General features: G+C 37.4%; 2 protein-coding genes across 7 annotated transcripts in view; both read left to right on the plus strand.

The window, feature by feature from the left end:
- LOC105926893 (zinc finger protein 69 homolog) overlaps positions 1-11,784 on the plus strand; it is a 54,354-nt gene extending 42,570 nt beyond the window's left edge. For 2 of the 6 annotated variants that reach the window (XM_036143592.1, XM_036143591.1), the window contains exons 3-6: positions 1-45; positions 822-974; positions 1,070-1,174; positions 1,281-2,622. The exon at positions 1-45 is cut by the window's left edge and continues 238 nt beyond it. In XM_036143592.1, coding sequence (XP_035999485.1) covers positions 1-45; positions 822-974; positions 1,070-1,174; positions 1,281-2,240 — 1,263 coding nt within the window. In that variant the 3' untranslated portion in view covers positions 2,241-2,622. Of the gene's footprint in view, positions 46-821; positions 975-1,069; positions 1,175-1,280; positions 2,623-7,412; positions 7,594-9,626 lie in introns of those variants that run through there. The other 4 variants (XM_036143593.1, XM_036143594.1, XM_036143595.1 and 1 more) reach the window with 4 other exon arrangements.
- A 2,794-nt stretch (positions 11,785-14,578) lies between these two features.
- On the plus strand, positions 14,579-22,620 carry LOC118564741 (gastrula zinc finger protein XlCGF57.1-like). The gene is made up of 3 exons (XM_036143612.1): positions 14,579-14,839; positions 17,859-17,951; positions 19,800-22,620. The coding sequence occupies exons 1-3, from the start codon at positions 14,668-14,670 to the stop codon at positions 21,005-21,007; spliced, it is 1,473 nt and encodes a 490-aa protein (XP_035999505.1). The 5' UTR covers positions 14,579-14,667; the 3' UTR covers positions 21,008-22,620.
- Positions 22,621-26,531: the final 3,911 nt, after the last annotated feature.

Raw genomic sequence — 26,531 nt, forward strand, 5'->3', positions numbered from 1 at the left:
GTAGACGATACAGAAGTGGAAAGACAGGAGACAGTACGCAGAAACGTCAGTATTTCAGCTTGTGAACTTTGTGGTAAAAGGTTTGCTAAGAGTTATTTGACTGATCACATGTGAATTCACACTGGTGAGAAGCCTTTTTCATGTATGACTTGTGGGAAAAGTTTTACAATGCAGGCGACCTTGAAGCTTCACAAAAGAACGCACACAGGCGAGAAGCCTTTCTCATGTTTGACCTGTGGAAAAAACTTTAGTTATATAGCAGGTTTACACCAGCACACAAGAACTCACACAGGTGAAAGGCATCCTTTTCATGCTTGATCTGTGGAAAACGTTTTCATCAAAGAAGTCATTTCACTGATCACATAAAAACTCACACAGGTGTGAAGCCTTTCTCATGTTTGAGTTGTGGAAAAAAATTAGTGTGAAAAGAAGTTTATCCCGATACGTAAGAACACACACACGAGACAATCCTGTGTGTATATGTGTATATATATATATATATATATATATATATATATATATATATATATATATATATATATATATATATATATATATATATATGCATACATATATACATACACACACACATATATATATATACACACACATATATATATATATATATATATATATATATATATATATATATATATATATATATATATATATATGCATACATATATACATACACACACACATATATATATATACACACACACACACACATATATATATATATATATATATATATATATATATGGGGCGACTTACTGGTGTTAGGGCTTCAAGATGATACCCTTTTCTCTGCTACCTCACAGCTCGAAGCCTTCACTCACCCTGTTCCCTCCACCCATCCTGCTGCCATCACCCATCTTGCTCTCTCCACCCATGCTGTTTCCACCACCCATCCTGTTGCCACCTCAGAGTTTATAGGCTTCACCCAGTCTGCCATAGCTGTCCCTATGTCAGAGGTGTGAATACAAATTAAACTGTAGAATAGTAGATAAATAAATGTTTAACAAAATGTGGTTTAACTAATATCTGTTATGTTGGTTATGTTTCTTAGAGTGTGAATGAGTCGGGACTACTAGGCCTGGACAAAGTGTACAGCTTGGCTGAGTATCTGGTGGAGCTGAGGAACAAAACCTCTCCGGCACTGAACAGTCAGGAGGTGAGTAACGTGTTGTTGCTTTCTGCATACATGCGCTATGCACACCCCTCATCTGACTTGCACATTGTTGTGTCCTAATGTACAGTTGTGTTATTTTCCTGTTTAGGTGAGCAGCATTATTGCTCTGTGGCAGAACCTCCTGGAGTTAGACAAGGAGAGGGTGGTATTTGCTGCAAGGCACCAGGATAAATTGAATACTGGAAGGATTAGATCCCCCCAAAAAAGGCAGGAATTTACCCCTGGGGATGAAAGTGAGAAGCAACATGCCTTAACAACCACAGCCCCATCTGCCCAATGGCCAGACTGCTTCCGCCTGGTGGAGACCATCTTTGTTTGCCTCTGTAATATCCATCGTTGTCGTCCAAAAAAAAGAGGGAAGTGCACATTCTATAGATGGGATCTGATCCTTCATGATTACAGAAAGATCCGACAGCTCATTTTAGCAAATGGAGTTGTCATGCAGCAGACTAACTTGCAGCTGGTGGATGTGAGCTACACCACCCTGATTCAGTGGCATCATAAAAGGGTCAAAAGGCAGGAAACTGCTTTAGTGCAACAAGGACTAAAGCTTTCTAGCCGTTTTTCTGTTGCTGCCGACCCACTTCTCCTAGCCTATACATGTCCACACAGCCTACCATCTAACACTGTGGGACAGGCAAAATTAAAAAGAAAGCTACAATTCGCTGATGTAAAAAATCCATCAGGACAGCGACAGCTTCTCCCTGCTCCACCCAAAAGGCCTCAGCTAGTGGCAATTGCTTCAATTGCCTCACAGGGTTCTGTTATCCCCACTAGCCAACAGGAACAGAGTTGTTGGAACTTCTCCACCCTTGCTCCACATGTTCCTGCTCTGGCCCCTGCTCCGGCTCCCAAAGCCGCTTCCACTCACCGTGGTAGAGCACTCCGAAAACACAACCGCAAAGTTTTGCACAACACGTGCAAAAATTGTGGCCAGTTTAAAATCGCTGAAACAGGACACAGCCAATATAAAGGGCAAGTTTACTGTCCTGCTGGTGAAGTCCTGACTAAAGAGCAGTGGCTGGTAGCAATAAAAAATAAAAAATAAATGTGTATCCCCTTGTATAATTTTTAAAACAGCTTTTACAAACATGTTATTTTATATAGTTGAGACCTCCCAATCTTTTAATTTGTTTCACAGAGGGTGATTTCATTATTTTATGATGATACTACAGGTCTTTATTGTTATTGTCATTGAGTACAAAAGTCATAAACCTAAAACAACCCATAAAATACAAGATTTTAGACATCAGCAAACTAATAAGTTTTTGTTTAGGGGAAGGAAATGCAAGACAAATGGAAATTTGTTGCAAATGAGTGCTACGATTGTTCATATAGTATTTGTTATATAGTATTTGCACTAATGCAGGAGATTAGAAATGTTTAATTCACTGTCTTTTTTGTTGTTTATAAATAAACATTTGACTCTTTGAAACAGATGACTATGGACTTTTACTATGAATAAATATGAACGGCTACTGATTCAATAATATGCATAAACTAGGAACAATGTATTACTTCACTTAGCACGTACACGTATTATGCATATAGTATACAATATAATGGAAATTTATTTTAAAATGTCACTGAATCAGAAAACAAAATTAAATAAGCTGTTAAACTTTTAAAAAGAAGGCTTTTTGGCAAATAAAAACGCTGTGTATTAATTTACAGTATAACACTTTCCATAATTAAAGAATTTTTTTTAAGATAACACAACAAGTTACTTTCATTGACACCTAATAACTTTAATTACGTAAAACATTTTCATTAAAACATAACATTTCGACTGCTTTGATGGAACCCACAACTTTGGGATCTGCCGCTCTCTTCTTGCATATCTTTTTCTCAGTTCAAACTTTAGTATCATCAAAACATAAACACTGGGAGCTGGTACAAATGACAAAGAGCACAGAGGATCCTGGTGTCTGCTCCTCTGGACATTATGAATGAGATGCTGGAGATATAGGAATGAGATAGACAATAAACATAGACGTTATATCTTGTATGTGAGATGTCCACACTCAGTTGGCCTTGTCGAACTCAAACTTTTTGGGGAGAGAGAAAAGAAATATGTACGCTTGTATTAAATAATGTGGATTTTCTTAATGAGTCAATCATAGAAGGAAGAATACTACTTGGTGCCATCACCAAGCTCACCTCATGTTCCCTCTTTCTGGACTTTGGAATCCTGTATATTGCTGCAGTGAGTCTTGGAGCAATGCTGTAGCCTCACTAGTCCAGTACGCAAACCTCTGTCCCTGGCAGTTGAGTGATATATTAGTGACAGAATAAAAGGAAGTAAAAAAAAAAAGGTAGAAGTAATTTTGTTCTTTTGGAAACTACAATTACAGCCGTCTTATCCATCAATCTGGAATTGTTCCATCTGACTAATGCACCACCATTTTCAAATGTGTGACATGTCCCTCTAAAAGAAATTATTTTAATACAAAGGGTAAACCATGTTCTAGCTTTTGCTTAGCCTTGTGAAAATTGTAAACAGGTAATATAATAAGTCCTTTATGATCATCTTTTATACTTGCTCACATGTTAGAGGAAAAAATACTGACCTCAGTGAACAATAATGGAGCACCTGTGGTGATTCTGAGTGCATACCGTAAAAAGCAAATATCTGTTCATTTATGGTGGATTACAACATTACAAAAAACCTTTAAACAAATGATTTACCATTAAAATGAAGCAATTTTCCAGTTGTTTGGTGAGGGAAACCCTGTAAGAATTTGGCAAACATTAAAGAGGAAATAAAACAATGTTAGGATAAAAACATAAATGCAGACATAAGCTACATAATACAATCATAATACACTGTTTCCTTGTTTGGAAATAAGTCAGAATATCCATGCTGCGCTGGCAATGGTGACCACAGTTGTCTCCAAGAAGGCTGTGAATGTAGTGAACCCCTCTGGTAAGATCATTGATCACAAGGATGAACATTTTTCTCAAAATATTGGTTGTTGGTCTGCCAGCATATTGACTTTACCAGGTCTTTCCACTGTAAAGCTTCCGGACTTCAGTAACTATGAAAAATGTTTACACATCTCTTGGTGGGTTAGGTCAAGTCCATCCTATTAACACCTATAAGAAGTGCTTGTTTTAAACAGCAGCTGCTAAAAGTAACCTTTACTTCCTGTAAAATAAAAACCTATCCTTAATTTTATGCCTCAAAAAATGAGCATATGTGTGGTTACTTTGACATTTTAGGGTTTAATAATTTCAAAATATCTGTATAACTGATTAAAATAGAAAGCGTGAATTATTCTTGTTTTGTATTTTTCTTCTGCCTGTTCAGTTCTCCAATAGCAAGTTTGGAAGGAGGAAGAAGAATATTTGTGTACTTAAAGATCTATAATTAGTATCATGCTACTTAATGAGGTTATTTGTAATTTGGATTCCCAAATATTTGATTGACTTATTATTCCACTTGAATTGATATTGCTGTACCATGAATGGGGAGGGGCTATAATTAAAGGGGACCACTTGAGTTTTCTCAATATTCAATTTTTAACCTGAAAGGTGTGCATAATAGTTTAATAAAGCTATTAATTTAGGTAAACATTCGTCTGGTAGCCTTAAGTATATTAGTATGTCATCTGCGAGCAACACGATTTTGTTTTCTGCCTCTCTCATTTTTATTCCTTCTATTTCTTGTTATTTTCTAATTGCCTGGGCCAGTGGCTCAATAAAAATGGCAAACAAGGTGGGAGACAAGTAGCAACCCTTCCTCCCAGATCTTTCCTATCTGAATCAATTTGTGTGACTACCATTAATCTTGATTCTCGCTTTTGGCTGTTGATATAATGTATTAACACAGGGTTTAAAGGAATCACCAGCTAACAAAATTGAAAATTTTCCCCCGCATCTAAGCTTAAAAGAATAGCACTTTCATTTATTTTCTGTATTTCTTCTATTATATGGAGAGTCCCTCTGATATTGTCTTGAGCTTGGCGCCCTCTGATGAAGCTTGATTGATCTTTATCTACAAGTGTCATAGTTTGGGTTTTGTTTAGTTTTAGTTTTGGACTTTTCTTCATTTAGCCTGTCACTCCTCAGTCACCAGCCATTAACCAGTCAGTTCAGTCCACTTCTAGTCACCACCTTTCCTTAGATCGGTTCCATCTGCTACCAGTAATTAGTTTTCACTCTAGTCACCTATTCACTTCCTTACTTATACCCACCTCAACCTACTCTTCTCGGGCAGGGTATTTCAAGCCTCCGGTGAGTCTAATCCAGTATTTTTTGTTTGCCTGCCTACCTGTGATCTGACCCAGTTTTGTCTCCTGATTATTTGAGCCTGCCTGATCCCTGTTGTATCCGATTACCTTTCTGTTGCCTGACCTGTTTTCTGTCTCTGAATCCTCTGAACCTGCCTTGTCCTTGTCGGACCTGTTTTGCCTGCCTGTTACTGGACCTATATCTGTGCCCTGACTTTGCTCTCGGATTCTGATTAGGACTGTTTTGGATTTCTGATCTCCCGGCTCTAACTCTGGACTGGCTCTTGGTTTTTGGACTCTGGTAATCCCTTTATGATCCTCCTGCATGACTCTGCCATCCCCATTTTCAGCTCTGTGCTCGCTTCTGCAGTTACCTCTCTCTTACATTATGTTTCGTCTGGCTGAATTCTGGGTCCTCAGTTCTCGATCATTACAACAAGTTCTGATATAAATGTCTGGAATCTATTTGATATGATGTGTATATTTTGTAGTAAGGGTTTAATATTAACATTGGTCTATAACTCTCACAATGCTCCCTGTCTTTGCCCTCCTTATGAATTACAGTGATTATTGACTCTCTCCATTAAGGAGGTAGGATACCCTTCTTCGGTGTTTGATTAAAGGATGCTAGCAACATGGGATACAGCTCTCTTAAATATCATATCCCTTGGTTCCTGGGGTTTTGTTCGATTTCTTTCTTTTTATTGTAGTTTCTAATTAATTTTCTGGATTCTGTGCACACAATATAGAGTTTTGTGTGGGATTTTTTTTTCCTATACTTGGAAGTGTGTGTGTGTGTGTTTTAAAGCAATGAAAGGTCTTGCACAACCTTTTGAGTAAACTTTTGAGAACCCACCAACCTAGCAGAGCTTTATGGTCTGATCAGCCCCTCTTGGGGATGCTTTGTTCTAGGTGTAAGAAATGGGGGATCTGTCTTTTTCAGTATCCTGTCCAACATTTTGGAATGTTCTTCCTCATGAGTTGCGGACCTGCCTCTCAGAGCCAAGCTCAAGATCGATTTATTCTAAAAAGCGTTGGCTTTTAGTATTTCCATATTCCATTTTAACATGTTTGTACTTATCTTTTACTCGATGCTGTCTCTGTATTTGTTTTGTAAAGCACTATAGTTAATGCAAGCATTGGAATGTGCTACAGAAATAAAGTCTGAATGATTTTTGACTGGCATGATGTAATTAGATATGCCAAGATCATAGGATGAATGAATACAAAGTCAACATTGGTCAAGAAGGTATTTATGAAAAGTATAGTTTGTTAAACCATTTGTTAAAATTGTGAACTAGACTTGGGTTTCCTCTAAAGTCTGCATCTGACTGGTTGGTTGTCTCCCCTTGTGACAGGGACACCCAAAAGAAGGTGAACCTGTAGTACATCTGTCAATACCATTTTAAAAAGTCTTGGACAAGAAAACAGGATAAGATTTAAAACTCTGGCTATATGTCTTGGGGGGTTGTTCTAGATATCATCATAGCCAGTAGACCAAATATAGGGCATCGGGAGTGTAGTAAAATTTAATGTAACATAATATTACTCATGCTTTTTGTCCTTTGGGTCTTTTGACTGTATGGTGTTCATTGATTTCTGTGCCCCAATCTTATAATCAGTCCTGAAATATACCTCTGGTCTGCCCATAACAAGAAACTAAATGGTGTGGCACTTTCTTATCTTCTGCACTTGTATCTTCCACCCTGTGCTCTCTGATCTCAGGTAAGGCAAAGGTCTACTACAAGTTACAAAAGCTAAAGGAAACATTTTTGAGGAGCGTGCTTTTCCCTTTCTCCATCAAGACATTCGGCTGACATGTTCTGTGCCAGGATTTGAAGCTAAACATTTTTCTGTGAATCCAGCAGGTGGCAACAATGAATCGAGACGTTTCTTTCTAGTCCCCATCAAACCCGGAAGCAGACTGTCTGGGTATGTTAGCAGAGTTAGCTTTGTTGTGTCTTCTGAGCTGAGTGTTTGTGTCTTCTGCAGCCACAATGTCTTCATCTCAGTCTCTGAGAGAGTTTATCAGGGAGCGACTGACCGCTGCTGCTGAAGAAATATTCACAGAGTTTGATAAAACCATCGTCCACTACGAGGAAGAGCTGGACCGTCAGCGCAGACTGCTGGAAATCTGCTGGAAACCCCAGATAAACCTGCAGAGAATAGGTATGAACCACCAGAGGTTCTGATGTTGGTTTACTGATCACAGAGCTGCTGGTTAAAAAAAACGAACAAACCTTAAAAAAAAATTAAAAAATTAAATCTGAGGTTTAATGTAAATCATTAGTTAAATCAAGCAGCACAAAGTATTCGTATTAAATCCTCTATTTATTAAAACCTCTCGCAGTTATGCCGTTAAGATTTAATAATTTTTACTTAGAGTTCAGAAATACATCAGCGGTATAACTACAAACTTCAGTCTATATATACTCCGCCTGAGTTTGTGCGGAGCCTTTATATGAATGCACTTCTAGTTTAGACAACAGTCAGCCAGTCTTGTAGACTGCACAGGGGTCCGATCTTGTGCTGACGAGATTTGGGGGCGCCATCTTGGGATGGTCAACAGCTCTGCTCAGTGTAATGTGTTAAGCAGGTGCAGAATCAATTCTAATCAACTATAACTCGCTGAATATTGAACAAATTTTCCCTTTTTTTGCTAATAACTTTAAAACTATAGCTATTATAACAAATGGTCCAGTGTATTTAAATAGTGGGGTTTAAAGTAATAGAATATACTATCCTCGTAATAGAATATTCTCATACACCGCAAAAGTCAATGCGAGGTTTACTCTTATATAATGTCTGCGTGTGTCACCATAGACATAAGTGTGTGTGTGTGTGTGTGTGTGTGTGTGTGTAAAATTAAAAAAATATATAAAAATGAATGAGTGGCTGTGTTTTGCAACATACATCCTATCAGAATATTCTATAACTTTTAATCCCACTAAGTATATTTAAATTCACTGAACCATTTGCTATAATGGCTATAGTTTTAAAGTTTTCAGCAAAAAAAAGTGAAATTATTTCAATATTCAGTGAGTTCTAGTTGATTAAAATTTATTCTGCACCTGCTCAACACATTACACTAAGCATAGCTGTCAACCGCCCCAAGAAAGCGGCCAATGCGGGGTCTACTCTTATATTATGTCTATGTAGTAACACAGTGTACCGTAATGCTCCGAATATCCATTGAGCGGAGCAGCTTCGTTGCTTACCAAAGTTGTACTTACACTTTTTAACGCATTGTACCACATACAATCAGTCAATACTCACAACGGTAATCATATATAAGATGCACCGCATTATAAGGCACATCATAAATTTTTAAGGATTTTTAAATGCTTCTTGTAGTCTGAAAAAATATGTTAACAATATAATTTACAACTGAAAACGACTGATCATCGAGGGTGATGAATTCAGTAAGAGCTTTAGGTATGTTTCTGGAGCACTTCTTGGTTGTGATGCAGCAAACTCTGAATTTTGTGTTATGTGTAGTCTTAAAATGCTTTAACAAATTTTTGTGTTAAAAGGATGCCTTTTTTGCCCCTCTTCACAGCACAAAGCACAAGATTAGTATCAGTTCAGAGTATCGGGTTACTTTTAGAAGTACAAGTATGAGTACTTGATGCTGGTATCGGGCCCGATATCGATATCAGGACACCACTGAAATTAATGCTGATGCTTGCTGCATGTTTTCGTTTGCTCAGTTGTCACTTCTTATATTTGTTTGGAAATAAGTCAGAATATCCATGCTGCACTGGCAATGGTGACCACAGTTGTCTCCAAGAAGGCTGTGAATGTAGTGAACCCCTCTGGTAAGATCGTTGATCACAAGGATGAACATTTTTCTCAAAATATTGGTTGTTGGTCTGCCAGCATATTGACTTTACCAGGTCTATCCACTGTAAAGCCTCCAGACTTCAGTAACTATAAAAAATTTTTACACATCTCTTGGTGGGTTAGGTCAAGTCCATCCTATTAACACCTATAAGAAGTGCTTGTTTTAAACAGCAGCTGCTAAAAGTAACCTTTACTTCCTGTAAAATAAAAACCTATCCTTAATTTTATGCCTCAAAAAATGCGCATATGTGTGGTTACTTAGACATTTTAGGGTTTAATAATTTCAAAATATCTGTATAACTGATTAAAATAGAAAGCGTGAATTATTCTTGTTTTGTGTTTTTCTTCTGCCTGTTCAGTTCTTCCACAGCATTATGTTTGGAAAGAGGAAGAAGTTCCCACACATCATCACTTCAGCAACGTAGAGAATAACTCCAGTTTGGGCCAAGAAGAGCCACATCTTTTTTGCTCGAAGAAGGAACTGGGGAAACCCAAGCAGATCAAAGAGAGCCGGGCCAAACTTGAAACACCACAAATAATTGAGGACCAGGTGGAACCAGAACATCCAGCAATTAAGACCGAGCAGGAGGAACTTTATATTAGTCTGGAGAAAGAGCAGGTTGAACAACAGCAGTCAACTGATTCCTTTACACTAGTGACTGTTTGTGAGGAAACGGACCACAGAGAACTAGAATCATACAAGGACCAACTCATCGCTCAGATTTCCAAAATGTCTGAGAAACAAAATCAAGAAAGGAGCGACCTTGAAGATTCAGGATCAAGTAGCAATGAAGAAAATAAGAGTTTTCAGAAAATCCAAGGTGATGTTGAGGATGTAGAAAACACAGAAGTGGAAAGACAGGAGACAGTGCTCACAAATGACAGCATTTCAGCTTGTAAAATTTGTGGTAAAAGTTTGTCTAAGAGGTATTTGACTGAACACATGAGAATTCACAGAGGTGATAAACCTTTTTCATGTGTGACTTGTGGACAAAATTTCAAGTATAGAACGGGTTTATCTCGGCATAAAAAAATCCACACAGGTGAGAAGCCTTTTTGCTGTGCGACTTGTGGAACACGTTTTTATCGCAGGAGTAGTTTCGCTGATCACAAGAAAACTCACTCAGGTGAGAAACCTTTCTCATGTTTGACCTGTGGAAAAACTTTCAGCCTTAAAGGAAATTTATCTCGGCACATAAGAACTCATACAGGTGAGAAGCCTTTCTCATGTTTAACTTGTGGAAAAAGATTCAGCGATAGACCAAGTTTATCTCAGCACATAAAGATCCATACGGGTGAGAAGCCTTTTTCCTGTTTGACTTGTGGAAAACGTTTTAATCGCAAAAGTAGTTTAACTAATCATATGAAAACATACAGATGTAAGCAGGTGAAATCTGATACTCTCAAGTGTGGGGGTATTTCAATAATGCCAGATGGAAAGTTGAGCATTGTAGATAATCATTAAATAGGTTTTGATATGACTTGTGCATGTGCTCGTAATACATTTAGTGCAGTTTTCTTATTTAACCTGGTAAGCCAGACTGATGATGTGGAGCACTCTATGTTCTTCACATTATCACTCTGGGACTGCTTCTATCGGATCTGTTTGGGTAAAGGAGGGACATTGGTTGGTTTTAGCCAATCACGGTAAAATGAAAATGTTAGCAGCTGGTGGCATGAGAAACCACAACAAGGTAAGCTAGTGAAGGAAGGGTTAGGGTTACTTCTTGCTATTCTCCTTCAAAGAAGAAGTCATGGATTCTTACAAACCAGATGTGATAGCATCAGCTACGCGTTTGTCTTCCTGTGCTGCCATATTTATGTTGGTTCAGCTGTGGGCTCGGCAGCTCTCATTGTCACAGCTGGAATGTCCCGCCTTAAACCATAATACTACAACCGACTTTGGTTCGGTCACAAACGGTTGAAGCTGGAGCGGTACAAGATGAATTCTTGCGTGTTTATGAATGCACAAATACTGTGAGGATTCATCTTGCAGGCAAGGTTAATGTTTTGGTCCATGCTCCTCCATGAGCAGCCCTGTTTGAAGATCAGTAAGGTTACCTCTTATTAGTTTGCTGCTAGAACTTTAAGACATTGTTGTCCTCCGGCTACAGGAACATAATTGTTTCTTTTGAACATTTTATAATTATTTTATTGGTCTGTGTTTTATCTGCTCTCTGCCCAGCTCTCTCTCTTCAAGGACACCAGTCTTGTTTTTTTTTTCTGTTCTAGTAGATTTAAAAAGAAATCTTCCGATCATTTCATTAAAGCTATAGATCACAGAGATTAAAAAGTAGGCAAACAGTTTCATTGTGTAAAGGTATTAGTAAAAGAGAACATAAAAAAACAAAGCATTATGAGCAGTTCAACCCATTTTTATACATTCTGTAATATATACTGTAAAATGACATGGTTGTTTGCTGTTTATTAACTAAACTTGATTATGATGCAAGCATTGGAAATTAATGTAAAATTCCTTGTTTGTACCCACAAATGCTAATAAAGTGGATTCTGAAATAACCATTTTTTTCCTCACTGTTTGATATTTATTCAGACCAAATGTTTCCTGTTTTTGGTCAGGGAGAAATAGTACATACAAACACGTGTTTGCTAAATGTTTGAACAATGGATAATGTTTTACTGCAAATTAAGATGTTATCATAATTTTTTTGTGATGTTGGGTAGAATTTCTAAATTGTATTATTTGGATAAAAACTTTTGGGTGTTGATATAGTTTTTGTGTAATTTTGCTCATTCCTCCTAGACCCCGTTCACAAAGTGGGGTCTGTGAAAATCCAGAGTAAGTTCTGGATTAAATTCCTGCATAACCTGGCTTCTTGGTTTCAGAAAGCTAGGAAGCTGTTACTCTGAGTCAAATTGCGATAACAAATTACTCTGCAAACAACTCTGCACTGTAATCAATACATGCTGCAAGTAATCTAAATGTCTACATGTATATTCAGCAGTTTTCTCAGTAATTCTTGACAGAAATCTTCCAAGGAGTGTCTTACCTTTCTATGTCTGTCAGTTTAAAGTTCTCTGTAACATAATTTTATCATCTGGAACATTACATGGGTGTTTCTACTCATTACTGTGTGTCAAGGCTCATATTATTTCATTCAAAGCACAGTCTCAATAAAAAAATATTTAAAAAACCTTTACGTGGAAACTTTGGCTGAACCTGTTATAAATACTTCAAATGTGTTTTTAAAGACCAAAACAGAAAATGTGTTTTTAGTTTAATCAGAAGCATTTCGGCATGTTTTTCCTTATTTTGAAAAACTCAGCTGAGCAAAAGGAAGTGGTTGCACACTTAAGAGCTTTACTAAGTCGTCATTGGTTGATATTCAGGAAGTGGGCATAGCCTAGGGAGGAGACAGGAAGTAGTGTTTTAATAATTTCTGTTGGCCTCAGACAGGTTATCTACTCTGTTTGAACGGGTTTGAAACAAACCATTAAACTTGTCCATTGAGCAGTAACCCCATCATTTCTCTTTAAAAACGTCTCCCCCTGTTCATTTAAGTGCTTCATACAGCTTTAGATAAATTTATGTGACTTTAAACCTGTTTCATACACTTAACATTTGTTTCATTGATGACACACACACAATTTCACTAATAACGTTGTCTGTTTTAGTCCTTTATTAAGTATCCAGTCTCTGCTGCATTTAATTTAAACCTTGCAGGATGCAGACAGTATTCAGACAGAGTGATATTCTTACTTTTTCCTTTATCCATTATCATTTTTCATACAGTTCTTCTGAAGTTAGGCTGCAGTGGTCATGAAATTCCATAAGCCAGTGATCCATAAATCCTGATTTTGTTTGCGAACTAAATCTTGTCCGAGCAGATTAATAATCTCATTAAAGTAAAAATTTTGTCCGGACCTAACAATTGCATTTTCATTTCATTATCAATCTCTGTCTATGGAGAATATTGTAGAAGTTGTGTAGTTTCTTCATACCCTTTAAATATTGACAACCTCTGTTTAAATCATCAGCAATAATTATGAGCCTCTTTTAATTATTTGTTCAGCCTTAGTAGCTGGATTTTAATCAGTGGATTAAATGAGTTCTTGTACAAACGCATCTTTGTGTTAAGTAAGTAAGGGGAAATCTTTAAATAATCCCGGTTTAAAAGACCCCTAGGCAAAGAGTTGGTTAAACTCAACAATATGTTTATTCTGTCATAAGGATGTTTATTATCCTTGTGGTTAAAAGGAGAACTGTTATGTTATTTGTGTCTGAGCGGAGGCATAGTAAATCTCATGAAACCTTGCCGGTGACTGCATGTAATTCCACCTCCTCCCGTATGTCCATTATAATTTTTCGTTGTCACTTTATCCCTCAATTTACCATTGTTAGTTAATATAACGAGTCATTATGCCAATTTCGCAGTTTTATCCATTTGAGCCAGCAACCTTTGTGGTGCTTTATTGATGGTGTGATGGATTAAAGTGGCATACGAATTACTTCCTCCTTATTTGTGCCTCTGCTTACTTCAAGATTTCTAGCAGGCAATATATATAAACCTAGTTTAGTTTTTGTTATGTGTTCTGCCTCAATAGCTAGCTATTTTACATCTATATTTTTATATCTAAAACATATAAATTTTCTAATTGAAGTTGAACGGAAGCCAGGATATAGTTTTCATATATTATAATTAATAGATTTTCTCCTATTAAAAACACCATGACCAGACCACAAAACACCATGGAGGTATTTCTCCATCATTAGCTTCCTTGAGTCTCATGTCAGAGAGAAGGACATGTCCTCCAACACGTCACACGTCTCCCGTCTATTGAAGAAACCCCCCTCTGCTCACCTTCTTAAACCTTTATTCTGTTCCTGAGCAAAGTATCTCCCAGAAAAATGCAATGTGGTCTTTGTTCCAAGTTCTAAGGTGTGCTATTGTGTTCCAAGACATGGTACGTAAAGTTAGATTAATATGGTAAAAAAAAAAGAAGCAGAGTAGAAGTTTTTAAGGAGGATTGATACATTCTTACCTGTATATTTTAAATTAGGATAATTGTATTAAGGAAATTAACGGCCATAATAGGCAATCGACACAAACCAATTTCATAGCATGATGTGTGTAAATGTTTAAATTCATGTAAGACCTATCTATCTATCTATCTATCTATCTATCTATCTATCTATCTATCTATCTATCTATCTATCTATCTATCTATCTATCTATCTATCTATCTATCTATCTATCTATCTATCATTTTTTTCTGTGAATCGGGCATCTATTATACATCCGTCCTGCAGGTGGCGACAATGAGTCGATACGTTTCCTTCTTGTCTACGTCAAACCCGGAAGCAGACTGTCTGGTTCTGTTAGCAGAGTTAGCTTTGTTGTGTCTTCTTATCTGAGTGTTTGTGTCTCTGCAGCAACAATGTCTTCATCTCAGTCTCTGAGAGAGTTTATCAGGGAGCGACTGACCGCTGCTGCTGAAGAAATATTCACAGAGTTTGATAAAACCATCGTCCACTACGAGGAAGAGCTGGATCGTCAGCGCAGACTGCTGGAAATCTGCTACAAACCCCAGATAAACCTGCAGAGAATAGGTATGAACCACCAGAGGTACTGATGTTGGTTTACTGATAACAGAGCTGCTGGAAAAACGTCATAAGCCTAAAAGGAAGCGTTAAAATTAGATGTTTAGTACAAACGTAGTTAAATCAAGCAGCACCACTGAGCTATATTATACACTGGAGTGCTAATCGCCCGCTGTTAGAACGAGTCGCTGTGAAGCCACCAGCCGCCATATTGGTATTCCTTCTTTTCCTCCAGTAACTAGGGAATATGTGCGCTACAGCATCGAATACCGAGGATTTTCTCATGTTCAGGGAGGGCTTAAGACTTTTAAAATGTCAAATACCATTTACTTTTATGTTATGTTCTAAAACTATCAAGTACTGAGAAAGTCATGTGCTGAAATATTTTGCATTTTATTTATTTAAATATATATATATATAGGCCTATATAACATTTATAAATATATAAATAACAATATACAAAAACTAGGGCTGGGCAACGATTAAAATATTTAATCGCGATTAATCAGGGCGATTAATCAGGGCGATTAATCACATTGTATTTACAAACTCCAAGAATGAATTCAAAAGTAGTATAAAGAGCACTTTTATTTTAATGTTCTGCTGCCATATGAACAAAAGTGTTGTAACATTTGTAGCACTTATCAGTAACACATATTTAGTGTAAAGCTCAACTTAAACATGTAAAACAAAAAATAGCAATAATAATAAATTAAAGCTTATTGCCACTGACAGGGAATTCTCTTTATGGGGAAAAAATCTACCAAAAACAGGCAATTTCTGAGGTAACAGCAGGGAGCAGCATTACCATTTTATGTTCAATACCAAAGTTTAACTTGGCAGTGGTTACAACTAACTTGTTTCTGTCATATTCGTTGCTGGAAGAACTTTAAACTGAAATGCTTGCTAACTCGATATGCTTGCGTTGCTTGCGTTTATTTGACGTTGACACGCGGTTTTTTGTTGTGGTTTTCTCGCGTGCATATCCACCTTATTTTTGACGGAAACAGGGAGGCAGCGAGTTGACGTTTGTTTGGGCGAGACTTCCGCCCGCTCACTTCCTGTCAGTGTTTAGCTATCTGAGAAGCGGCTCATGCGGCTACTTCGTCTCAAATTACTCGTCATTATGACTTCGAGGAAGACTGGGATCATTTGTGTGGTTAGAGGTTGTCATAGTAACGGGTGTAAAAGAAAGGTTTATGTGGAGCAGGAGTGTTTTAATCATCGACCGTGTACAAAAGCTGTGGATACGAGGCGCCCTACTTCATTCACCCTCAGCCGAAGAATGAGGAATCCCTTCGCCTGTGGTTAAAAGCTTAAAATCTGAAGAAACCACCGAAGCGACCGTATGTTTTTTTCATTTTGTGGACAAAAGACCAACATAAGACCACATGACGCTAGAAAAGTGTCTGGGCTGCGAAGTTACATAAAAAAACAAAACCAGGAGACGTCAAGAGGAGAGGAGACAGGTAAGCTAATGTTTTGATATCCTCTCATAACATCAGTTAAATCCCAAACATTACAAAATTAACTGACCAGCAATCTAATCACAACGAGCCAACAGCCAGTATGTTTCTGAATCAGATAATTCATCAGCCTACCTTCCATAAGTCGCCGCTGCATGACTGAAGGCTTTCCCTGGAGCCGCAGCATCAGAGCGCTCTGAGGTCTCGTAGAGCCGATTGATGCAGTCAGAATCCAGCAGCGTGAACGTCGGACTAGTTTTAGCTTGAACGGACATCAGCCTCCATGAATACCAGGTCATCCATGTTGATATTTATTAACACCGATCCAACTCTTTCACTGCGGAGGTTCGCTTCGGTAAAGTCGCACAGCAGAGCCGTCCGCACCAAGTAACGACACAAAACAGGTTAAAATGTCCTCGTACGTTATATGAGGCCACTTCTTTGTATCATCCACTCACTCATGAATAGTTTGAAGCTGTGGCCCTGACCTGCCACTTCGATTGCTCTGCAAGTTTTGACACTGTTGCCGCGACAGTTGATCATTTCAGTCAAACTAATGTTATTTGGCCGAGGGAAGTGCTGAAACGGAAGTGCGGCACACACAAACGGAAGTTGGACAGACCATCACAAAATAAAAGCATGTGAGCAACATGCGTTAACGCGCGTTAAAGAAAATATCACCGTTAATAGTCTAATGAGTTAACGCGAAATTAACGCGTTAACTTGCCCAGCCCTAACAAAAACATATATTTACATATATGTATACATATATGCATATACACATACTTATATATACATATATATATTTAATATGAATAACAGGTAAAATATTACAGCACCTAATTTCCTAGTAGTTGATAGTGTTAGTACATCCACTGACTGTAGAATTACCTATGAAACGTCTTCCCACAGCCAGAAAACTGCTTGTTATTGCAGCCAAATCCTATGGGATTCTGTGAGAGTAGGGAGTAGCAAGATGGCGGCCAGTGACTTCAGTTTTTCGGCAAATCAGCACTCGAGTATAGCTCAGTGAGCAGCACCCAGGTTTCCGTAGGATATTGTGTTTATTAAAACTTCTCTTAGTAATACAGTTAAGATTGAATAGTTTTCAGTCAGAATTTAAGAAATATATCAGCGGTAGAACTACAAACTTTAATTTATTTTTTCGGGATTTTATTTGATAGATCAACCCAAAGTAGTGTTAAATCTGACAGAAAAGTAAAAAGATGCATTGTTTTCTAAATGTAAACAAATAATCTGAAAAGTGCTTAAGCCAATCCTCTGTAGAACTACCCTTAGCTGCAGTTACAGCTGCAACTCTTTCAACTCTTACAACTCTTTAGATACGTGTCTACCGATTTTGCTCATCTAGGGGCTGAAATATTTGCCCTTTCTTCTTTGCAAATTGGCTTAACCTCAGTTGGAGTGGAGAGAGACCATCTAAGAACATATTGAAGGAGAAATAAGAAAATTTTAATTATTTTAGATAGAACTAAATGTATCTTTTTTTTAATTGGAATACGGTATGACGTGACACACCATGTCTGTGTGTTGTTCTCCAGTCTCTTGTTTACAAAGCCGAGCCAGTGTCATAGATCAACTGGAGGCGAGATCAACTGGTGGTGGCAGCTGGAAAACGCAGATGAGTCTAAAGGGCAGGTGGCTGTGCGTCGATGCCTGTTTAAAAATGTGATCAATGTAACAGTTTAAAAAGTGTTAGAAATCCAGTTTGTTGAATACCTTTATGTTGCCACTTGGAAAGAATGTTTCAAATATCTGAGGATCGCAGAGCAGTATTCAGTGGCAAGAATGTTGTTTTGGGATCTCTGCCGCTGACCACAAAATAATAACAGAGAAAGTCTGGGCTGTTACCAGATCCTAGTAGGGTTGTCAAAAGAATCGATACTCAAACGCTGTATCCGGATACAATTGTACTTTCATGCTCGAGCTTAATTCAGGGCTGATAGGACGCTGAGTTTGGTCACCTGATTTATATCACCTGTTCAGAAACTGAAAACTCGTATGACAGCGTGAGGTAGAATTATTCAGAGTAGCTGCTTTCTACTCAGGCTAGAGTGGCCATTCTTTCTGATATGAGTTCCTGGTCTTTGGGGCTTAAATCATGTGAACCTGCTGCTATGTTCCTGTTCGTCGCTAGCTGGGTTTAAGAGACAGACAAGAGGGGAGGCTGAAGGGAGCGTTGGCATCTTTAGATTGCGTTGAATGCAATGATGGAGTAGCAGCAGGACCTGTGATTAAGCTGGAAGCTAAGATTTTTGAGGTGTGACAGGAACGTTGTCATCAATAAAGGTTGACTGGTTGTTTAGTTGAGGGCAGGAGAGGAGGATGCTGAGCTTGTCCCTAACCTTTACCTCTTGAACGATATATATTGCTTATTGGCTCTCCACACACTTCTATCAATCTGATGCTCACAGGAGGATCAGATTGATAGAAGACAGATCTTTTTCATGCCTGACAACACGTCTTTATGTTCCTGTACTAGAGTTTGCTCTCCTGCTATTTTATGTACACCTCCTACAGACCTTTATCTTGACTTTAAGCTGTTTTTATACTCCTCAGTAATTCCCTGTGTACCTTACTGGAGGCTCTTCTTATTAAATGGTTCCTTTCAGGTGAATGGACAAATGTGACATGTTGCTGTTTAATTGAAAGCCACAGCCTAAAATTAGATTATTTTTTATCAAAATGTTTTGTTGGTTTATAAGGCTGCTCTGCTCTCTGAACATTACTCTGATGGTTTGGTGATCCCTCATATGTGTCCTCTAATATCCTATTTAGTTCTTTTTTCCATTAAGCAGATGAAAATTTTGTGCTCTTGGCAGTTGCCAGTATTCACACTTTGTGTGGTCGGATAATCGGCCACATGGATGGACATTTTTCTCAAAAATGTTGTTTGTTTTTGGGGTTTTTTGCCGGTAGAGTAGTGATTTAACATCAAATACTGTGATATTTAGGGAGATGTAATTTTAGGTCACATCCATCCGCCCCACCAGCACATTGATGAAAGTTTCGTTTCCCAACTTTTCAAATCCTTACCATGAGAACAAAGTAATTTTAAATTAAATAAAGAGGTATCTGTTGCAATATCAAAATGTCATGTTTTTTGTATTTATTTATTTTTATTAAAGGCTTTTTTAGCATTTTGACTTTACCAAGTCCATACCAGGAATCAACTCTTCCATTATAAAAAATGTTTAAACATCTTTTAGTAGCTGAGTCCATTCTATTAACACCTGTACAAGTTTTTCCTTTTAAACAGCAGCTGCTCAAAGGAACCATGTAACCATTACTTCCTGTAAAATAAAAATCTGTATTACCTGAATTATTACTGCAAAAATAAGCATATGTGTGGGTACTTAGAAACTTTAGGGTTTTATAATTTCAAAACATCTTTAATTTGTTAAAATATAAAAAGTTAATTAATCTTGTGATATACTCACGGAAATTCAATATGATTTATGTTTGTTCTTCTGCCTCTTCAGTTCTCCCACAGCATTATATTTGGAAGGAGGAGGAGGTTCCCACTGAACATCACATCTGCAGCCAAGAGAGTAACTCCAGTTTGGACCAAGAAGAGCCACAATCTTTTTTGACAGAGGAGGAACTGAAGAAACCCAAATCTCAACAGATAAAAGAGAGCAGGGCTAAACTAGAACCACCACAAATAAAGGAGGAACCACAGCATCCAGCAATAAAGAACGAAGAGGAGCAACTCTATATTAGTCTGGAGAAAGAGCAGCTGGGACAGCAGCAGTCAACTGATTCCTTTACAGTAGTTGCTGTTTACAAGGAAACAGACCACAGGGTACCAGAATCATACAAGGACCAACTCATCGCTCAGATTTTCTCTGAGTCTGAGAAACAAAAACAGGAAAGGAGCGACCTTGAAGATTCAGAATCAAGTACTGATGAAGAAAATAAGAGCTTTCAGCAAATCAGATGTGATGTAGAGGATCTGGTCAACACAGAAGTGGAAAGACGGGAGACAGTACACACAAATGACAATATTTCAGCTTGTAAAATTTGTGGTAAAAGTTTTGCTAAGAAGCTTTTAAGTGATCACATGAGAATTCACACTTGTGAGAAACCTTTCTCATGTCTGACTTGTGGAAAAAGTTTTACAATGCAGGCACTCTTAAAGCTTCACATAAAATCTCACACAGGTGAGAAGCCGTTCTCATGTTTGACAGGTGGAAAAAACTTCAGTAATCGAGCGAGATTATACCGGCATACAAGAACCGATAGAGATGAAAAGCCTTTTTCCTGTATGACTTGTGGAAAATGTTTTAATCGCAAAAGTCATTTAACTGATCACATGAAAACTCACACGGGTGAGAAACCTTTCTCATGTATGACATGTGGAAAAAAATTTCATATAAAAGCAAGTTTATCTCGGCACAAAATAATCCACACAGGCGAGAAGCCTTTTTCCTGTATGACTTGTGGAAAACGTTTTAATCGCAAAAGTAATTTCATGGTTCACATTAAAACTCACACAGGTGAGAAACCTTTCTCATGTATGACATGTGGAAAAACTTTCAGCATAAAAGGAAATTTATCTCGCCACTTAAAATCGCATACAGGGGAGAAGCCTTTCTCATGTTTGTATTGCGGAAGAAATTTCCGTGATAGACCAAGTTTTTCTCAGCACATAAAAATCCATACAGGCAAAAAGTGTTTTTCTGTATGATTTTTGGACTATTTTAATGGGGCATTCTTCAAATTATGTCACATTTGCCCAGAAACATTCCGGTTTCCCGGCTGATTGGACAAGCAGACGGCAGAGCAAATGTAGAGACCACATTCAGGTGTCTGCTCAGATTCCACAGTAAAGTCCTCTCTGTTAAAAGCTCGTATCCAACAGTGACATTTCTGGGCAATCCTTCGAGGTTTTGAAAAATCCACGGGGAGAAAAACTCCCTTCATGTGGTCACGATCATCATATTATTGTGTATCAGAGTCCAGTACTGCAGATGTAATCATCCTGCCCTCTGCCCATGATGGGTTTTGATATGATTTGTTAATATTCTCGTAAAATATTTAGTGCAGTTTCTCTTATTAGTTTTCTGCTAGAACTTTAATGCAGTGTTGTGCTGTTGCTTCAAGAATGTAAATGTTTTATTTTGAACGTTAAATTATTTCTTGGTGTGTGTTTTATCTGCTCTCTGCCCAGCTATCTTTCTTGGTTCGCTGTCTGGGCACAACATTCAAGTAGCTTAACAGCAATACTCAATTTCTCTGTTACTGTAAACATCATTGTACTGTAACTGCTCAAAAACACAAATCTGGATTGGTTAGAGTACCAAAATAATCTGTAATGCTCTGTAGCAAAGATAGACATCCATAGATGTCAATCTTAACCTGCAGTGGCTCACACCTTTTCATTCAGTTTCAGCATTAAGTTTAATTTAGCTCACATCTTTTCAGTTAAAGTGAACTTGATCAAACTGAAAAAATATTTTGCTGTTCTCATAGATTTAAAAAAATATCTTTGGAACATTTGTTTAAAGCCATGTATCCCACAAATATTAGCAAGGATGGAAAAAGTTTCATTGTACAGTTAGTTATTTTTAAAAAGAAAAAAAAGCATTATGAAGGGTTAAAATAATTTCTTTACTAACTGTATATGATGTAAAATGACATGTTATGTATTGTAGTTTGCTGTATGTTGGCTAAACTTTATTACCATGCATATAGGGTCCCATTTGTGAAGTTACACAGTCAGTTTTTTGGGTAATTTAGCCTTTCATATGAGATAATTTTTTATCATATACTTTATATATAGATTTCACAGTTTGTAAGAAAATACTTGATTAGAAGCTAAATATTTAGTTTGCAAACTATTTTATATAATTATTTTAATATTTAGCTAAAAATGTAGCTATTTAGGATCTACAGTAGGGAGCTTTTCCCAATTTCCAGGGACAGTCCCCTTTTTCAAACCCCCTGAATTTGTTTGAGTGAGAACCAAATGTTGTGCCCAACAATATATATTTTGATTGCTGGTCATGCTGATGTTAGCAATATAGAAAGTATTACAACCAGAGTTAAGCTTGCCGTTATGCCACACCTGTTATCCCTGTGCTCCCCAACAGCTTAATCTACTATATCGTTGTCATATAGATTGTAATTTGAAAAATGATGTTAATGACTGGATTGTATCCTGGCTACCCTGCTATCCTCACCAAGTTTGTTGTGTTTTGTTTATTTTATTTTTTAAAGAGTTAAATCAGGAATGAAAGCAAAAACAATGTAATGTAAGTAAGCTATTGTACTTGCTTTCTCAATAAACAAGTTAATATGAAAAAAAAAAATTTTCAATCGGTCTTCGTTGTGTCTTCTTATCTGAGTGTTTGTGTCTCAGCAGCAACAATTTCTTCATCTCAGTCTCTGAGAGAGTTTATCATGGAACGACTGACCGCTGCTGCTGAAGAAATATTCACAGAGTTTGATAAAACCATCGTCCACTACGAGGAAGAGCTGGACCGTCAGCGCAGACTGCTGGAAATCTGCTGCAAACCCAGAGGTACATCAGAGGTACTAATGTTGGTTTACTGATCACAAAGCTGCTGGAAAAAATGAACGAGCCTAAAAAGGAATTAAAATCAGATGTTTAGTATAAATGTTTAGATAAATCAAGTATCACTTTTAGATTTCCATAGGGTATTCTGTTTATTAGAACTTCTTTCAGTATTGCATTTAAGATTGAATAGTTTTTATGTGATAGATCAACCCAAAGTAGCGTTAAATCTGACAGAAAAGGAAAAGGAGACATTGTTTTCTGAAATATAAACAATCTGAACAGTGTGACCTGGTTTTGTATTCAGCCTGTTTAAGCCAATATTCTGTAGAACTACCATTTGCTGCAGTTGAAGCTGCTATACTTTCGATGTATGTGTCTAGCAATTTTGCACATCTAGGAGCTGAAGGTTTTAACCTGACTATCGCCAGATGGATGTAGATCCATGGAATCACTGTCTTGGGAGGGATTTCAATACCACACAAAATTAATGAGCCAGTCAGGGTGGCCGGGCAGGACGTTTGTAGAGATGATGTATCAGAGAAGCAACTGTTTTGATTCAGACAACAATGGCGGCTCCCGGCGAGGAAGCAAGGGTGATCAGACGTCTCCAAGTGCCCGTTTGGATGACCTGTGCCCTGCAAAAGCTGTCCCAGAAATGTCCCCGATTTTACTGTATAATTTTTATGCAGTTATACCTGTATTATGAATATTACTATTAATTATAATTCACAATTATAATACATAATTCAAAATCAAAGGATAGCTATGACGAAAGTTATTTAAATGGTTGTGATCAAGGGCTATGATCACAACCATTAAATAAATGAAAATGGAAAACAAATGAAAATAAATGTCAGTCAAAATGGATTTATTGTAGAGGTAGCAATTTGTAATCAATTCACAGTTGATTCGAAATTCTATTGGTTCCAACACTGAGTGATCACAATCAACATGTCAGCACTTTGATGTAACAGCATTGAAGGGATTCTGGCAATATAGTTCTGAGCAGTGTGCAATTTGCAAAAAAAAAAACAGAGGGGGGGATAATTTCAAAAGTTGTATTAATGAATCAAAGTTTTATTAATAATGGTTAGCTAGCAGGTGCTCTTTCAGATAGCTATAGCTAGATCCAGTAGGTTAGACTTTTGTTTTTAAACTTGCGCCATCTACTGTCGGGACTCAGGAGTGGGTATTAATTTACTTTAACCGCTTTGAGCAGAAAATGTAATAAAACTCTTTAAATACAAACAACAAAATGAATTTGTTAAGGACACAAAACATGTATTAATATCAATTTTGAAAAATCCATCATATTCAGGGGTTAAAGCAAAAACATTCAATTTGACTGAAAACATTTTCTAGTCAGCCCATATATTCCCGGGTCGTGGACGTCATGCCACCTTAGTAAACTTGTTTGCTTATTGTAACAAGTCCACTTTAACCAAATCTGACAGTTCCATTGACAATTCCTATCTCTCTCCCACTTTCCAGCTTCAGAGCCTTTGCACCATCATGGACAGCCCTCTGCATAATCTCATTCACTTTCCACATCCATAACATCACCTGGTTAACTTTCATATTTGCAGCATCAAGCACGTTCTTCCTTCACACTTTTGCCAAACTGGTCCACAGTCCACTCACCTTTCCACTTTACAATTTCAAAACCCTCCATAAACTGCAGCTAATTCAAAAGACAAATAGATATACAGGGTCGACCCGAAAAAAAGTAAGGAGATTTTGATTCTCCTATTGGCTAAAGATTAGATCTAGGCTAAATTAAGTGTTGCTGTAAGTGAGACGCTTTCTTCTCAAAATATCAGTGGTTGAACAGAGTGTGAGAGGTTTGAATGGAATTTATGTTGAAACCGAGAAATGATTGAATTTATGTGTTTGTTCACGTCAGAAAAATGTAGAATTGGATACTAACTTAAATGCCAAGAAGCCTTGAAATGGTGAGGCGAAAAATAAATTAAAACGAAATAAAAAAGATAAAAACATAGACAAAAAAAGATATGTTCGGAAGAATTGGCCAAATGAAAACCAGATTGACAAACTGGTAATTTTATGGCTGAGGTGTTGCGCTACCTCTTGAGAACTTGGGACGCTCATAAAGAAGCAGGGGATAGGCTTGTAATAGAGAAAGAAAGAAAAGAGATTAAAAAGGGGCCCCAGGAGAACAAATAAATTGTTTTCTAGTATCAGAACTAGGTTCTGATACACGACGGTCAGACGAGGAGATTTTAAAATAAGGATACATTCCGTCGACTACGGAAAGGACGAGGGTCTCTCTGTGACGCGCCAGGCTGTTTGTCTTAAATGTTATGTTTGTTACGTCTTGTCTAATATTTTGAATGTCTCGGTTCTGAATGAGATCCATGCTGTGTGACAGAGCGTGAGAGAAACTGGTGAGGCCTGCGGATCTGCAGAGAGTGGGGGTTTGTCTGTGTGTGTCTTCATGAGGGTGTGAATTTCTCCACGTGCGTGGGCCTAAAGATAAGAGCAGTGACTGGGGGGGCAGATTTAATTTTGTTAAGTAAAAAGTGATAAGTAAAAATATGGGTGAAAATAAAAACTAAAGGGGAATTTGGAAATCATTGGAAAAAAGGTTGATACATTAAAGGTTAGTAAGTGGTTAGAAGTTTGGGAAAGTTGTTGAAAATTTGGCAGAACATTAAACATCTGTTTGAGGCATTATAAATTGGGAAAAAACAAAAAAGGGAAAATGCCTTCTGTTAGAGTGTAATTTTAACTAGCATTATCTATTGCAAAATAGCGTTTTAAAATGCCTAATGAATGTATATACTTTCAGACATGAAATATAATTTGCGATTAAATAGTGATTAAACGGTTTTCATTGTTTGATAGCCCTAGTTATAATAGATAAATAAATAGATATAATCCGTCAGACTTCAATCTAGCTGTTTAATAGTGAGTAGTAAATCCTATCAGCTTTTGCTCATTTGCAGGCCTGGGAAAACCACAGAAAGCTGAACTAAACAGAGTTAAAAGTTGGGTTAAACTGTACCTTAATAGTGTGTGCAAACTGATATTGCGATTGATTTGACCGATTTTGTTAACCCTGCATTTAGTCATGAGTCAGTTTTGAAGTTATCCTCAAAAGAAGCAGCTAAAATTGAGGAATTTATGACTAATGTTAATGGTTTGCATTGTTTTATTATAGATACTGATATTGCAGAACGACAGAAACTAGTAGATACAGAAAAGATTTCGGGATCATCACAGGACGGTCCCCAAACTATTCATTATATCTAATCACATTTTACAGTCCCACGAAATGCAGATGCCCCTGTCACACAGTAATTTAAGAACACAGGAGTTTTCTAGTTGTTCACTTGGTAACATGCAACTTCTGGTGAATAAACTCCCCAGTATCAGTGCTGGTGGTCGAGCATGGCTGGCTGAATTACAAAATATAACCAATGGCTTACAACTGGCTATCCGTGATTTGAGAGCCATTTTAAGACTTTCTGTGTCTGCGTCTGTACTTGCTGTCATTGAAAATGTTGCTCAATCGTCCCACATGCCTGATGAAACTTTATTGTCTTCAGTAATTTCTTCCTTGGAAGATGCAATTGTACAACACTTTCCATTATCCACATCAGTTGAGCTTCCTAAATTTGACTGGGACCCACAACAGCGTCCTGCAGATTACATAACTCAAGCTGCAGAG

This window comes from Fundulus heteroclitus, chromosome 12, assembly GCF_011125445.2.
Source record: "Fundulus heteroclitus isolate FHET01 chromosome 12, MU-UCD_Fhet_4.1, whole genome shotgun sequence".
Lineage (NCBI taxonomy): Eukaryota > Metazoa > Chordata > Actinopteri > Cyprinodontiformes > Fundulidae > Fundulus > Fundulus heteroclitus.